Raw genomic sequence first — 15,677 nt, 5'->3', positions numbered from 1 at the left:
TGTACTCCAGAGGTTGGTAGAGGACAGGAAGTTGTCCATGGGATCGCGATGGGTCATACATGACTTCTCAACTAATTCCGGGTTCACACATTTTAAAATGGCTAAGGTTGGGAAACACTGCATTTAAAAGGACTGCTGCATGCTGGGTGATTTTCTAAGGCAGTCCCTGCAGAGTACATTGCAGTAGTCCAACTGTGCAGCGAGAAGCATTCCTGATGTCAAGTCTTCCCCTTCCACACAGCGCTGCAAGTGACATCAATCTAGCATGTAGGGAGAAATGCTAAAGTGTTTTAAAAAGCAAACGCCACTCTTGGTGTCACAACCACGAGATTATTCAGCATTCAACAAACATAATTCCCTAGTCAAAGTGCGGTGAATCCAAACCAATGATTTTCCAAACCTGGCCACTTTAACATTTTACACTTTAATACATAAGGGGCGTGCATAAGAGCACAAAAGTGCCTACCGTTCCTGTCCTAATGTTTCCTTTCATTATATCAAATTAATACAATTATTACATACTTTTGCTCATATATATGCTTATATGATATTTTGCTGATTTAGGTTGATGCTTGTGTATACTGTTGTAACGAAATAAAAAATAAATAAAATAAATAAATAAAAAATGTGTGGACTTCATCTCCCAGAATTCTCCAGCCAGCATGTGGCCAAGTTTGAAAAGCACTAGTCCAAACCAATAAATAGCAGGTGAGAATAAAGGCGAGCCAATGAGAACTTCGGATGAACAATGCCCTCTTGCGTTTGTGCAGGCAAACATGAGGAGATGCATTGAAGCACGTACAGTACAGAGGCAACGGCCACGCCCCTAAATAGAGCAAAGGGGCGGAGCTCAACGGTGCCAACGAACGATTCAGGAAACGGAGGACATTTGTGGAGATTTTAGCACTGCCATAAGCAGCGGGAATGAATATCCTTCCCAAGAAGTCGTGGCACGTCCGCAACAAAGACAATGTGGCTCGCGTACGACGGGACGAAGCAGAGGCTGAACTTCAGCGGCAAAAGAGGGAGGCCCGAGTCCTCCTAGCTGAACAGGAGGTAAGTAGCCATGAAGGGGCATGCGCAAAGCGGGTCGTACTTTAGGTTTGGAATTATTGCGCATGCGCTGTATTCCAAGTGGTGGCATTAGTCGAAAACATTCTACTGCGCATGCGGACTCTGTCCAACTGTTTTTTTGTTTTTCTCTGAGGGAAATGTGTCAGTTCAGAGGAAGGAAATGAATTATCAAATTTATTTCTTTTTATAGCTACTTTGGGGTTATAGTAATACTTTAGTACATGCATCTAATCAAATCCATGAAAGTTAAGTGCTTCCAAATGGGCAATCTTAACTCCCTAGTGTGGAAGCGAGGTCAAAATTATTTCCAGGGGCCTAACTCCTATTTGGCTACTGTTCAGAATGAGTTGCAGTGCTAAAGTTTTATATGGAATCTAAACATTCTATCTGGATTCTATCTCTTCGTACATTCGGCATACAGAATAATTCTGCATTCATCTTCCTGTATGGATTAATAAACAAACAAAGCCAAACCTGAATTTTATCCAGATTTTTAGAAAAAGCAAGGTGGCAGTTTGCTTTTGACAACAATGGCATTCCATTGTTATCAAAATAAAAATGCCTGCCACCTTGTTCAATTTTCTGTATTCTGTAACAGAAGCATCCTCAGTTTTTTTTAAAAAAGCATTTAAACAAATCAGAAAGATGACTTGAGCTTCGAAGTTATCTTTGGGGTGTTGTTACATACTCCAAGAATGATGGTTTTTTTTACATTTCTGGGAAGAAGATATTCTAATGACATGGGCCATCCACTGAAAAGGCTGATATAGTTTTATTTATCTAAAGATTTGATTTACATGCCTGCCCATCTTAACAATGACTCTGAATGGGGATCAGTGATACAATAAAACAGTGCACACACGTACACAAACCAAAGTACACAGTAGCTGAGAAAACCAGCAGTCTTCCACAGATGGAAGAGACCAATCGCTTGGCACACTCGAGCCTCAGCCTCGAATACAGTGCCAGATCTTTGGAGCTTTATGAAAGACAGCAGTTGTATTCTAGGTTTTAATTGGCAGCTAATTTTGAATGTGAAACAGCATTCAGTATCTGGGATTCTTCTGTACATCCGGCCTGAACTGATAAAATTTGAGAAAAGCCTGATTTAAGAATAGCTAGTTTGAAAGGTTGAGGAACTGAGGAACTAAATTCTTTGCCAAAATGGAGTCTACTTAATCTGGGATTTGATTGAAATCAGGATTTCTTCTGCTGTTACTAAATCAATGGAAGAAAGAAGAAAACTGACAAGATGTCATAAGTCGCTTTGCATGATGTATTAAAGTGCCTTTTTCTGGACTTCTCCACACTTATATCCTTTTTTTAATATTATTTTCTTTGCCTTTTCTGTATATCCTCAATTGAATAATTTATCCTTACTATGACAGGCAGTCAGTTATCTTGTAGATAAATAGATCGATGTGAGAGATTAAGAAGTTGGAAAGGTGATTGTTGATACATAGAGAATTATACGAGATACTAAGGGAAATGTTCAAAATCAAGGATCTGCCATTATTTGTGTTCTTGATTGTATTACTGTACTCCTATCATCTGAGGAGATCTAGTAGAGTCTTATTTAAAGGCTAACTGATTTATCTACATTCTATTTAAACACAAGAATTAAATATAGACTCTATGGCTTGAATGTGTTAGATTTGTTTTTATTATCACCTTACTTGCTCTTGACTTGAAACACACAGAGGCTTCTGCACTATTTAGGATGTTGTCTTTGACAAATTGAGGCATTGACCTAAGTGTAACTCTTGGATAATTATCTGCCTTTGATTTTAGGCCAGGACTGAATTCTTACGGAAGAAAGCACGTCTATCAGATGCAGGAGGTGATAAGAGTGGTTCAGACCTTATTTCTTTGGATTCAGAAAAGCCCTCAGGACATCTTAACCTTTTTCAGGGGTTGCAAGAGAGCGGCAACAAAGAATATGAAGAAGAGAAGAAGCAGGAAAAGGTAATGGTGGAAAAGTAGGAATGCAGTTTGCCAAAATTCTGTTTTCTCTAGTTTACCTAAGTGAGCCCTGAAATCCTTGGAAAGGCAGGCTCCTATTTATGGGTTCTGAGAACGAAGTACCGACAGTAGTATTAATATTTAGGTACAAACCTTTTAAATATATTAAATAAACCTGCTTGTTGGTAAATAGAATCCTTGATTTAGCAGGGTTTTTTTTTATATACTAAATGCATTTTTCTTTCCTGATCATCTAAACAACTTCAGGCTAATATGTCGATGAAAACTCTCAGTCATCCAGGCAAAAGTGTCTGAAGGTTGAATCATGGCAATTGGATTCAATTTTTAGACCCCTTTGCCTGGATGACTTGAGAGTTTTCATTGCAACACATTTTGGAGAGGAAACTCCTGAGGTTGTGGCAAGACTTGGTACATTCCAATGACTTTCTGCCTAGCTAGCTTGCTCTGACTGATGCTCCTGCTTGGAGGAGCAGTGAAACATCTCAAACTAACCAAAAAAAAAATAGTCCTGTTGCCATGATACAGACAACTTTAGCTAACTCTCGCATCCCTTAAATGTTAAATGTTAACTTTAAACCACAGTAGCACAATGCCTATTGGTTACTGTTAATTAAAACCTGTCAGGAGAAGGGTGATTATTGAGTGATAATCTGCATTGGGTCCCAGGGAGTTCACTGAATCCACAGTAAGCAGTTTGCTTTAGAGAAGAAGAATAGGAAAATATTCCTTTGGATAGAATTATATCCAATATGTGCATGTGGAATGGATGGATAGCATGAGTAATTTCCTTGGCTTTTTATTCCTTACAGGAGCGAAAGGAAAAAGCTCTAGGAATCCTGACTTACTTGGGACAAAGTGCAGCGGAGTCTCAGACATCCGTTCCTTGGTACCAGGAGCTGCCAGATCGTAGCAAAACCAACGCCAAGGATGAGAAACTTAAGGGAAGCCTGGACCCCCTGGCTGAGATGGGGAAACATTTATACAAAAAGAAGTGCTCTCATAAAAAGGAACAAAAGAAAGAAAAAGGAAAACCGAAACACAACGAAAGCAAAGGAAACCTAGCACTTAGGTGGGTATCCTTTTTGTTGTGTACTCAGAAAAATTATCAATATCGCGCAGAGCATATTTTTCCAAATATTTTTCCAGAGTATCCAGGCAGCTTTGACAAGGCAGGGAGAAACTGAGTTGACACTAAACTGAAGCCTGTAGTTGATGTAGTTAGAATATCAACTTGTAATTGAATGCTGCAATAAACAAACTAAGGTTGTTTCACATATTTAGTGAATATGGAGGGGTTGTTGGTTGTTTTTTGCTGATGTTGTTGGAAGAGATATCACCCTGGAAAGCAGAATGTAGGGCCTACTGGTATTTGAGGATTAGATAAGATTTTGTATATGGCTGCCAAGCTACCTTTGTGAGGCCAGTGTTTTATTGGGATGCAAACTGAGTTGCATCTTTTGCTTGTGTAGAATAAAGCCAGCTTATATGTAGCTGTTAAAGGATCACAGGACATGTGCTTGAAGATACATGACAGTATCAGCCATGTTGGAGTTAATCTGATTAAAAGAATAGCCCTTCTAATTCTGCAGAACTTCATAGTCTATGCATGACAATATTATCTGCTAGTTTTAACCTGAGGAATATAAAACCAGATCTGTACTACTGAGCTATACAGGTAGTCCTTGACTTACAACCACAATGGAGCCCAAAATTTCTATTGCTAAGCAAGACAGTTAAGTGAGTTGTGCCGCATTTTATGACCTTTTGGCAACAGTTGCTAAGCGAATCACTGCAATTTTTAAGTGAATCTGGCTTCCCCCATTGACTGTTTGTCAGAAGCTAGCTGGAAAGGTTACAAATGGTGATCGTGTGGCTTTGGGACAGCACAACTATCACAAATGCAAGCCCCTTGTCAAGTATCCGAATTTTGAACAAGTGACCATTGGGGATGTCGCAATGGTGGTAAGTGTAAATACTGATCATGTCACTTTTTTCATTGGTACTGTAACGTCAAATGATCATTAGACGAGTGGTTATATGTCGAGGACTAACATATACCATAGTGCTTTACAGCACACTCTGAGCGGTTTACAAATATTAGCATATTGCCCCCAACAATCTGGATCTTTATTTGACTGACCTTAGAAGAATGAAAGGCTGAGTCAAACTTGAACGCTGCCAGGATCAAAGAATTTGCCTGCAATACTGCATTCTAACTACTGAGCCGCCATGGTTCCTACAACCTGTAATTCCTTCCCTTAAATTCAGTGCATAATTGGAGAGTCTAAAACACCTGGTCATTGAGGAGACAGAATTTAGGCAAACCATCTCTTTGCCTCCCCTCACAGATTGATGAACTTTCCAGGGTCCCATGTTTCTTAACTTTCCTTCCTATTGCTTTCCCTTTTCCTTTACAGGCCTCCATCTTCTTCGCCATCATGCTCTCTGGAACAGCTCCGCCAGGAAAGGTTGCAGAGGGAAAGGTCAGAACGAGCTCGAACTGAATCTCTTCTTGCCCAGAAATCTGGAATGGGTCCATGCCAGGAGGAAGAAGAGGAAATGGATGAAAGGAAACGTGGCTACAACTCACAGTTCAACCCCCAGCTGGCAAAACAGAGAGCAGTGAAAGACAGTCAAATTAAGTGGGTATAAAGCAGGAAATCTTCAGCTGAAAATATTCATTGCAAAATGCTTCATAGAATTCCTGGCCATAAACCTGCAGAATCAGGCCAAAAATGACTTGTCATATGGCTTCTAGGATGACTTTTACTCAATTATAATTATCATTCACTGGGAAAATCAGCCAAGCAATTAATAAATCCAATTTTGCTGTTTGCTCTGAACTGTCAGAAAAGAAAAAAAATACACAAAGCTGGATTGATAAAGGATACAATTTCCTGAACCAGTAACTTATCTGCTTTATTTTTTATAGCCTTCCTGAAAATAGTGTTTTATGGGGCACCATGTCGAGGATTCTGAATTTAATTGTAAATGCAGAAGCAGCAAACCCATCTCACGCAGCTATCTAACAAAATGAAATTCAACAGTAAAAAAAGTAAGGTTCCAGATTTAGGCACAAAAACCAAAATGTACAGTACCTGTACATTTTGGTTTTTGTGCCTAAATCTGGAACCTTACTTTTTTCACTGTTGAATTTCATTTTGTTAGATAGCTGCATGAGATGCGTTTGCTGCTGGTACCTTTATATGTGGTACCCTGCTCAATAGTAACTGTGAGAGGAATCTTGGAGTCCTAGTGGACAACCATTTAGATATGAACCAGCAGTGTGCAGCAGCTGCCAAAAAAGCCAACAGTTCTGGGCTGCATAAACAGAGGGATAGAATCAAGATCACATGAAGTGTTAATACCACTTTATAATGATGCGTTGGTAAGGCCACACTTGGAATACTACATTCAGTTTTGGTTGCCACGATGTAAAAAAGATGTGGAGACTCTAGAAAGAGTGCAGAGAAGAGCAACAAAGATGATTAGGGGACTGGAGGCTAAAACATATGAAGAACGGTTGCAGGAACTCGGTATGTCTAGTTTAATAAAAAGAAGGACTAGGGGAGACATGATAGCAGTGTTCCAATATCTCAGGGGTTGCCACAAAGAAGAGGGAGTCAAACTATTCTCCAAAGCACCTGAGGGTAGAACAAGAAGCAATGAGAGAAGCAACCTAGAACTAAGGAGAAATTTCCTGACAGAACAATTAATCAGTGGAACAACTTGCCTGCAGAAGTTGTGAATGCTCCAACACTGGAAATTTTTAAGAAAATGTTGGATAACCATTTGTCTGAAATGGTGTAGGGTTTCCTGCCTGGGCAGGGGGTTGGACTAGAAGACCTCCAAGGTCCTTCCAACTCTGTTATTATTATTATGGTATGGAGAACTGAGGCAGTGCCATGTACATCTGTCTTAAAATATTAATTTACTGACCTAAGAGATGGACCAAGCTATTAGTCAAAAAGCACCCACTGAGAAGACTTCTTCAAGATCCCAGAGGTGGCGAGAGGTCATTCTTCCATTTTTTTTGTATGTGATCCAGTTAGTTGAAAAAACTAGTATTGCCAGTTTTCCTGCTATTGTAATTCAGTGCTCATCTTTGTATGCGACCGTCTGATATTAGAGAAATGAGTATGAGAAAGATTTTGGACAACTGTGAAGATTTATCCTTGAAATAAGAGCATTTATAGGCAGTAGTTGTAATGTTGTATTTTTTAGGTGTGAAAGACTGGAGCACAATACAGGCTAAGTGATGCGGGAAAGGTTATGATGTGCTAATTAGCCAAATTATGTAAAAACAGGACTGTAGATTGCCCATAACTTGAAAATGCAAAAGCACATCTTAAAAGGATACTTCTTGAACAATTATAGTTTTGCTTGGCTTATTCTATTGTGAGAAATTGAGATTGGCTTGTTAACTCTGGATTTAAAGCTTAGCATGCTAAATTCGTGATTGACTGTGACCAGATTCCTGTAGGATTCTCTGAGATAGGTTGTGAAATAAGCGGCCACAATTTACTTCAAATTTTGCTTGTTATCTGGCTGCTGCTTCATTATCCAAATAAACATTTCCCTTTTTACTATATTCTCGTTCTGGTGTCTCTTGGTCAGCCATAAGCTATATTATTTTGGAATATTACAAACTGTCACAAAAACTAGCAAATAGCCTTGCTCAAAGGCGGCCAAGGAAATTTACTTCTAGTCATACTTATAAAAATAAATGTTCTTGCTTTAGGCTTCTAACTATCCTTTATAGAGAAAGGTGACATTATTGGCACCCCATGAATAGTTCATGTACAGTGAATGTGGCTTCCAATCCTTAAATGGGCTCAAAAGGCTAGCACTGGAGGGAATACAGGTAATCCTCAACTTACAGTTCACTTTGTGACCGTTCAGTTACAACTGCACTGAAAAAAGTTACTTATGACCACTTTTTACTCTTATGATCATTGTAGCCTTCCCATGGTCACGTGATCAAAATTCAAACATTTGGCGGCTGATTCGTATTTATAACGGTTGCAGTGTCCCAGTTTCATGTGAACATCTTTTAACAAGCAAAGTCAATGGGGAAGCCACTTAACAACCATGTTACTAACTGAACAACTGCATCGAGGCAAGACAGTGGCAAAACCGTAAAATGGGGCAAAATTCACCTGCCTTGCTTAGCAACAGAAATTTTGGGCTCAATTGTTGTTAGTCAAGCCTTCAGACAGGGTTTGAATATACTGTGTGTCATTCTGACTCACAGCTCATATCCCAAAAGATTGCAGTTCTTTCTCCCACCCCCAGGTTAGGTGGTTTTCCCTGTACAACAGAAGAAGAACACTCATATAAAACTATTTATTCATAAATATTTTCCAAAATGAAAATAGGCTTACGAAAAAATATCTTAACAGCGGCGTGGGCAGGATGCTCCAGTTCAGGGGGCTGGTTGAGAAGAGAGATCAGTCCCACCTCCCCCCCCGCAACGTTTTCCCAAATGTCTCCCTTTCCAATTAGGAATAAATTGCAAGTCTTATTGGGGAGAGGGGGGTGTCTTCCTGTGGGAGGAGCAGCAGATTAGATACAAGCTCGTAATCAAATTTACGGTGGCAATATTTTGGAAGGTTGGAAAGGAGAAGCAGCGTTGGGGACGGGGAAAAAGATAGAATCCCTTAAGTCATCTTTCCAGTCACGAAAAGGACTCTTCCAAATAAGGAGGACTAAGGGCATAACGAAGGTAGTTGGCCTTTAAGGGGTTCTCCTTACAACTTGCAAAAAAAGCAAGTCAAAAATAATAGCAGCCAAAAACTGAAAGGGGCTAATAGCCAGAATTTCCATGGTCACTGGAAGCCTTTGTAACCTGAGGTTGATGCTTCCAAATTTGCAAATCCTATTATTTTTTTGCCAATTTGCCATTTCCAGCAGTGGCGAGTAGAAGGGGGGAGGAGTCAGAGAACGGTCACCACAAAAGTTCATGGGACCCAATATTGTAAAAATCATACTTGGCCATCTAGCCAAATGGGGGGGGGGGAGTTTACACCAAAAAAAAAAAAAAATTGGGGAGGGCTGGCAAAAGGGGTGCTCGTGTTTGCTTCAATAATTACGGGGCTGAAATGCTCTTATTTAGAACACACACACAAAAATGGAGAACGGGGGAAGCCACTCTTGGTGGGATTCTCAATTTTTTTTTTCCTTTTAATCTCCATTCTGGCACCCAAACTCGGTGCGCAGGAAGGGCGTTTCTACCTGTTTCTGACCTCTTCAAAGGGCAGAAGAGAGCAAAGAAAAGGCAGAGGAGAAGCCTGCCACTGCCGCTGCCCCTCCTCCTCCGTCCTGCGGTCATTTTTTAAACTTGCATGCATTTTTTTAAAAACGTGCGGCTTGCCCCCTCCCACCCTGGTTGTGATCTGGAGAGGAAGATGAAGAGAGGTGAGGGGTAGGTGGGTCTTCCTTTGCCGCCGCCCCAGCACACCGCCACAGCTGTCTCTGGAAGGAAAACCTGGCACCCCCTGCTGGCCCCAGGGCATCACTGCAGGTCCCGGTCTTCCAGGTAGCGGTATTCAAAGGTGAAACCCTCCTTTTTGCGCTGGCCCCATTTCTCGTAGTCAAAGTAGATGTAAGTGCCCTGAGCAGAAACAGGAAAACATAACACAATTCATGACCTCTTGCCTGACTGAACACATTTAAAAAGGAATCTAAAGGAATCTTGAACTCTGTTGCTAAATGATATCTACCCTCCCACGTGAAAGCAGGAGTCCCGTGGCTTTAAGTGGGCCTGGTTCTTTCTCATGTAAGAGCCTCACAGAATGAAATTTACAACTTTGGCAATTTAGGAGGAAGCAGTTCCTTCACGCCTTCCCTTGTGTGAGGGGGAAAGTAGTACATCAGTCATGCGAGGTACAGAAGAATCAAAAGCATCCTGTTTCTGTTTTGGGTGATGGAAAATGGCACGGTCACTTTTTCAGGTGATGGACGACATCAGCCTCAAAAGGACCTCCATCTTGTCTTCTTTAAGGAATGTGAAGCAAATATGAGAAATTTACCAGATGAGTATAATTTACTGCATTTACAAACATTCATCCATGCCGGTGACTGCAGCAGAGAGAAAAGTGGGGCCACCTCATTCGTAAATGTATATATGGAGTCATGGTGGAACTTGCACAGCCTAGGCTTATTATATTACAGGAAAGCAATTTCTAATTCTTACGGAAGAATAGCTAATTAACTAAAAAGGTATCTGCAGGAGGCACCAGGTTTTTCCAAAGAGGAACCTGATTTCGTTAATTCTTCTTCGGTCTTCCTCCAATGCCCTGCCATGTTCTCTCTTCTGCCCATGGAAGTTATAAGAAGCATTACAATTTTTAACCCCGATGAAGGCACAACTACTGTTTCACGTGCAGAAAAGGTGACCATGACCTTAAACAGTGCCTCAGGCTCCGTAAGAGATATTTGGAAAAGCAAGTCTATCCTTGCTGTGTCAATACCAAGGAAGAATGGGAAATTATTGTTTGAACCTCAATTTCAGATTAAATTGACCTGTATGACCTGTATGGTAGCCAAACCCTGCACTGCTGCAATGAATACAATGTCATGGCTGATGCTAATCTGAATACAGCTGGGTTTCTTTTCTTTTTAATCTGTTTTTACAGATAAGTCTTTGACTTACAATTGGTTGCTCAGTGACCATTCAAATTTATAACGGATCTCCCCAGGCCTACAACCCAGATTCAAAGTTCTGATGCATCTGAACATTTGAAATTTGAACATTTCATTTGAACATTTGAACCCTCTGGAATGAACTTCCTCCAGGACTCCGCCAACTTCCTGACCTTCGAACCTTTCGCCGCAAGCTGAAGACCTATCTATTTATTTGCGCAGGACTGGCCTAGGTTTTTAGTTTTAAATGGGTTTTTTTACTGTTTTAATTATAATTTTAATTTGGCCTAATTTAATAAGTTTTTAAATATTGTTTTTATCCTGTATTTATTCTTGTTCTATTTTATCTGGCTGTAAACCACCCTGAGTCCTTCGGGAGATAGGGCGGTATAAAAATTTGATTAAATAAATAAATAAATAAATAAATAAATTTAGCAACCTCCCGTATTTATGGTCGCTTGACGCAACAAGAAAAAAACACCCATTGTGGACACTGGATTCATCTAATGACTGCAATGTTCGCTTAACGATCACTGCAAAAACAACAACAACTGTAAACTCAGGTGTAGTCACAGGGTGACCTGCTTAATGACTGGCATGACTTACAACTAATTCTTGGTTCAATCAACACTACCTGAACATATAATTTACAGAACAACAAAAAAAAATCAATTTGACTGCGACTTGACTTCAGAACTGCTCAAAGTTCTTGGAACAAGCTTGTTTCCCCTCACAAAATGCCATGATGTATGAAGCACTCTGCTCAAAACGGACACATACATGCTCAGTTGCGTTCTTCCTACGAGGAGTGGACCATTAGTCCTTGCTAATACAGGTAAAATTGCATTGACCAGCCTGTCTTCCGTTACCTTCACCCTCACCTGCTCAAACTCATCAGTGATGGTCTTAGGTTCTTCGTGCCGCTGAAACCACATCATGTACTTCGTATGGAAGCGCCAAGATTGCTTCTTCAGTGCCTTTGCTGCCAGGTATTGTGCCTTCGTACCCTGTGAAGCGAGAGAGGAAAAACAGATCAGAGCTGTGGGGTTTGCAGGTCGAGGGAAGAGATGCCAATCAGCTCATGAGCCAAGTAGTCCTCAGGCATGACCCAGCGAGGAGAGGCAGCACGATTCTTCCCCGACTACCAAAGGGGACGGAGGGAGGGGCTGTCTGTTACCTCCAGGTAGTAGAAGATGAAGAAAAGAGTCTCTGTGGAGAGGCGCTGGTAGAATTCCACCGTGTCGGAGTGTGGAGGAGGCATCTGGTGGTGGTATGGAGGAGTCGGACAGGGATTCCGAGGCAGGTATTGCCTGTGGGATAGGGACGAAAAGGGAGAACAAGAGCAAAAAAGACAGAAATAAGACGAGGAGAAAATTGGAGAATTCGTAAGATTTCTGTCAGTTCTCCCCTGCATAAAGATAAGACTCCCAAGTGTGAAGAATAACAATATTCTGCCTCAATCCCTCCTCAACTGATAGCCATCTGAAGCCTGGATCCTGAGGTGGTCATGTTCCATTCCCTCCCTCTTCCTGCAACGGCCTGAATTCTCATCCACACCATTAGGAGCGAGTCTCAAGACTGCTTTTATCAAGAGGCAACTGGATTTTCTGGTATTTCTTTGAAGATGTTTTGCTTCTCATCCAAGCTTATTCAGCTCTTGAGAAGCGAAACATCTTCAAAGAAAAATAAGAAAGCCCAGTTGCCTCTTGAAAAAGCACCTTTGGGACAATTGTGGCCTGGATGACTGAGCATCTCCATAGACATTAGGAGCGAAGCTTCCCAAACAGGCCAACCCACCCAGGTTTTAGGAAGCGACTCAAGAAAGAAAGAGGAACACTTTGTGTTCATGATGAGAAGTGTGGCAAGTTGAAGGAGTTCTCAAACTCTGGGTCATGATACTTAAGTGAGGGGGGAGACAACACACAATTTTGTGGGACTGGAACAAGCAAAACCAAGATTGCTGCCAGAATTTGCTCCTTTTAGTGCCCTGACAAGCATTTGTCAAGCAGAGCAGAAGTGTGGTCAGACATAATCTAGCTATATTCAATCTATTTATTTATTTACCCCAACATCCAACTGACAGCACACTTTTCCTTCACGAATGAAGGCGAATATATGTGTCCCAGGATAAAAGTTGCAGGATCCAATCTGGGTTGGTCAGCGGGACCAGAGGTTTAGTCTTCAGAGCTTTCAGGCTTGTGCTGGAGCCTGTCCTTAGGAACTTATCTGTGTGCTTTGGCCTGTTCTGTGTGTAGCTTTTCAAATGTAGATTCAGAGTGTTGGAAGGCTGGCTATTATTGGCTGTTGTTTCCTTATGTTGCCAAATCCCTGTCTCCTAAGTACTTGATAAACTGAGGGTAAATCAGCACTCCTGCTGATTGACAAGGTGCCTGTTTCCCAGGCTTCAATCACTTCCCTGGCTCTTTTTGTGCCCGTTTGTCCAACAATCTTAGTAGCTGCAAAATTGAATGTATGTCCTTGTCTACTGCAATGTGAGGCTACCAATGGGTTTGGGTCACCTCCTCTGACTGCTCACTTGTGTCCTTGCAATCTGGCACTTGGTGGATCCCTTGCATGATTGCTCCTGTGACTACCGTATTTAGGACAAACAGGGAGGAAGCTAACCACCAGATTCCAAGTGATTTACCCCCAGCTTATCAAGTACTTAGGAAGTGGGGGCTTTGCAGCACAAGGAACCAACAGCCAACAGTAGCCGATAATAGCCAGTCATCAAGACCCCAATCTATATCTGAAAAGCACTATACAAATACCACACATAGAACAGCCTAAAGTGTACAGAGAAGTTATCTGAAGATGGGCTCCAGCACGAGTCCAAAATCTTGAAAGACAAAACCTCTGGTCCTGGTGACTGACCCAGATTGGATCCTGCAACATTTTTCCTTGCCTATAGTATGTTATTTGGAACCTCTCCCTCCACCAATCCCAGGGAAAAGGTTAAAAGGCAGCTTCTGCAGCTATGTTCATAGCCTTTTAATGGCAGCCAGGACAGAACAGGCCTTGCTCTACGTCCAGTTTGCCTACCTGATGGGCTCATCAGCATTTCCTGACTGCATGAATGCACATGGCAACTGGATCAATATCAGAAGCAGGGAGGGATGGCGAGAGAGTCACAGATAGTCACCGACTGAAGGACTGAATACTTGAGCAAGGTCATAATTGAAAGGCCAACCCTGATGGCTTACACAGCCAGAATCAGGATCGCTTTAAGGGTGGGCTTTCCTTCTCATTTGCTTCTCCAGTATAAGAACAAGTCCTGACAAAGCTCCAATTCTGGAGCCTTGTGGCCCACACATCTAAAGCTGAGTTGCTGCCAAAATTAGCTCTTGTGCTGCCCAGACAAGCCATTAGCAAAGTCAAGATTTTTTTTTTTAATAGATGATGCTATAAAGCAAGGGTCTCCAACCTTGACAACTTTAAGACTTGTGGACTTCAACTCCCAGAGCTTTGCTGGCTGAGGAACTCTGAGAGTTGAAGTCCACAAGTCTTAAAGTTGCCAAGGTTGGAGACCCCTGCTATAAAGTATAAATACAAAAAGCAGGGAACAAAAAGCAAGAGCAATTTTCTCAAGAACAAATATTTCAGGAATTATGCAAAACTAGCAAGCTTATCCTTCTGGTTAGAAAGGTAGTTTTAAACTAAAGAAGAATAGAATTCAGGTAATCCCCGACTTACAACAGTTTGTTTAGTGATAATTCGAAGTTATAATGGCACTGAAAAAAATGACTTATGATCATGACCGTTGCAGCATCCCCATGGTCATGTGATTTACGTTCGGACACTTGACAATTGACCCACATTTATGACGGTCGCAGTGTCTTAGGATCATGTGATCATGTTTTTGCAACCTTCTGATAAGCAAAATCAACGAGGAAGCCAGATTCACTTAACAACCATGTTACTAATTTAACAACTGCAGTGATTCACTTAAGAAATGTGGCAAGAAAAGTTGTAAAATGGGGCAAAACTCAGTTAACAAATTTCTAAATTAGCAACATAAATTTTGTGCTCAATTATGGTTGTATGTTGAGGATTACGTGTAGAATAGAATAAAACATTATTGTCACTTTAAATGTACACTAATCAACATACATTAAAGGCTTTATTTAACAAAATTGTTAGGTTCTATCATGCTTTTACTTGATATTCAGATCCAATGTTGCTTATTAAAATGGTGTATTTTATTTGTTGCCTCACCCTATCCTCTGTGAAAGCATTAGTTTCTGTCAGGGGATGATACAAATGCATTTATTATTTTAGGGGGGGTCACAGCATTGTGAAATGTTAGAAAGAACCCTTGTCTTGGAGGTATGCTTGCTAATGCTTTGACTTGTGCTGTATCCTACCTTGCCATGAAAGTACCAACACTGGGTTTCCCATTATCCTCTGGGCTCTTCTGACCGCATATGATCAAGACAACAGACACAATACAGCGGAGATATGCAACTATGCTTTGTCTAGTAGCCATATTCTACTTTTAAGATGTGCTGGAGCCAAGTTCCAACAAATCAGTAGATCAAAATGCTTAAAAATTGAGTGTTACTCCAAGACCCCAATCAAGGAATAGCCAAACAAGCTAACAGTAAGCAACAGCCCAATCAAGAAACAACCAAGGCCACTCTCACCAACAATGACAGGGCAAACCACTAGAATATAAAATGAGAGCAAACCCTTCTCCCTTTTAGCACTGATGGTGTTATCTAGTTTGGTAATAAAATGTCTGCAAAAAAACAAGCTCAGGGAACTCCAGGGACCTCCCAGTTCTACCCCAAGATAAAAATATTCTCTTCTATCGATATTATTCTTCATGTGATCACCCCAAATGTATTTAAGGAGTTCCTTTTGTCCTTCAAAAACAGCCGTTTTTTTAGAAAGGCTCTGGTAGCCATTTCCAGAGTTTCTCTTGGGGTCGGTGGTTCTGCACTCTTGAGTTAACAGCTTTTAACCTACTTATTACA

General features: G+C 41.1%; 2 protein-coding genes across 8 annotated transcripts in view; one reads left to right on the top strand and one right to left on the bottom strand.

Moving 5' to 3' along the window:
* The first annotated feature begins 826 nt into the window (after window positions 1-826).
* Window positions 827-7,649, top strand: LENG1 (leukocyte receptor cluster member 1). Its single transcript, XM_058181635.1, has 4 exons — window positions 827-1,056; window positions 2,866-3,039; window positions 3,867-4,126; window positions 5,475-7,649. The coding sequence occupies exons 1-4, from the start codon at window positions 925-927 to the stop codon at window positions 5,707-5,709; spliced, it is 801 nt and encodes a 266-aa protein (XP_058037618.1). The 5' UTR covers window positions 827-924; the 3' UTR covers window positions 5,710-7,649.
* Window positions 7,650-8,389: 740 nt separating this feature from the next.
* Window positions 8,390-15,677, bottom strand: part of CNOT3 (CCR4-NOT transcription complex subunit 3) — a 45,526-nt gene continuing 38,238 nt past the window's right edge. For 6 of the 7 annotated variants that reach the window (XM_058181628.1, XM_058181632.1, XM_058181631.1 and 3 more), the window contains 3 exons: window positions 11,879-12,011; window positions 11,583-11,708; window positions 8,390-9,670 (listed from right to left, as the gene is read on the bottom strand). In XM_058181628.1, coding sequence (XP_058037611.1) covers window positions 9,572-9,670; window positions 11,583-11,708; window positions 11,879-12,011 — 358 coding nt within the window. In that variant the 3' untranslated portion in view covers window positions 8,390-9,571. The other variant, XM_058181630.1, reaches the window with a different exon arrangement.

This window comes from Ahaetulla prasina, chromosome 4 (assembly GCF_028640845.1).
Source record: "Ahaetulla prasina isolate Xishuangbanna chromosome 4, ASM2864084v1, whole genome shotgun sequence".
Taxonomy (NCBI): domain Eukaryota; kingdom Metazoa; phylum Chordata; class Lepidosauria; order Squamata; family Colubridae; genus Ahaetulla; species Ahaetulla prasina.
This window is presented reverse-complemented; position numbering and strand designations above follow the sequence as displayed.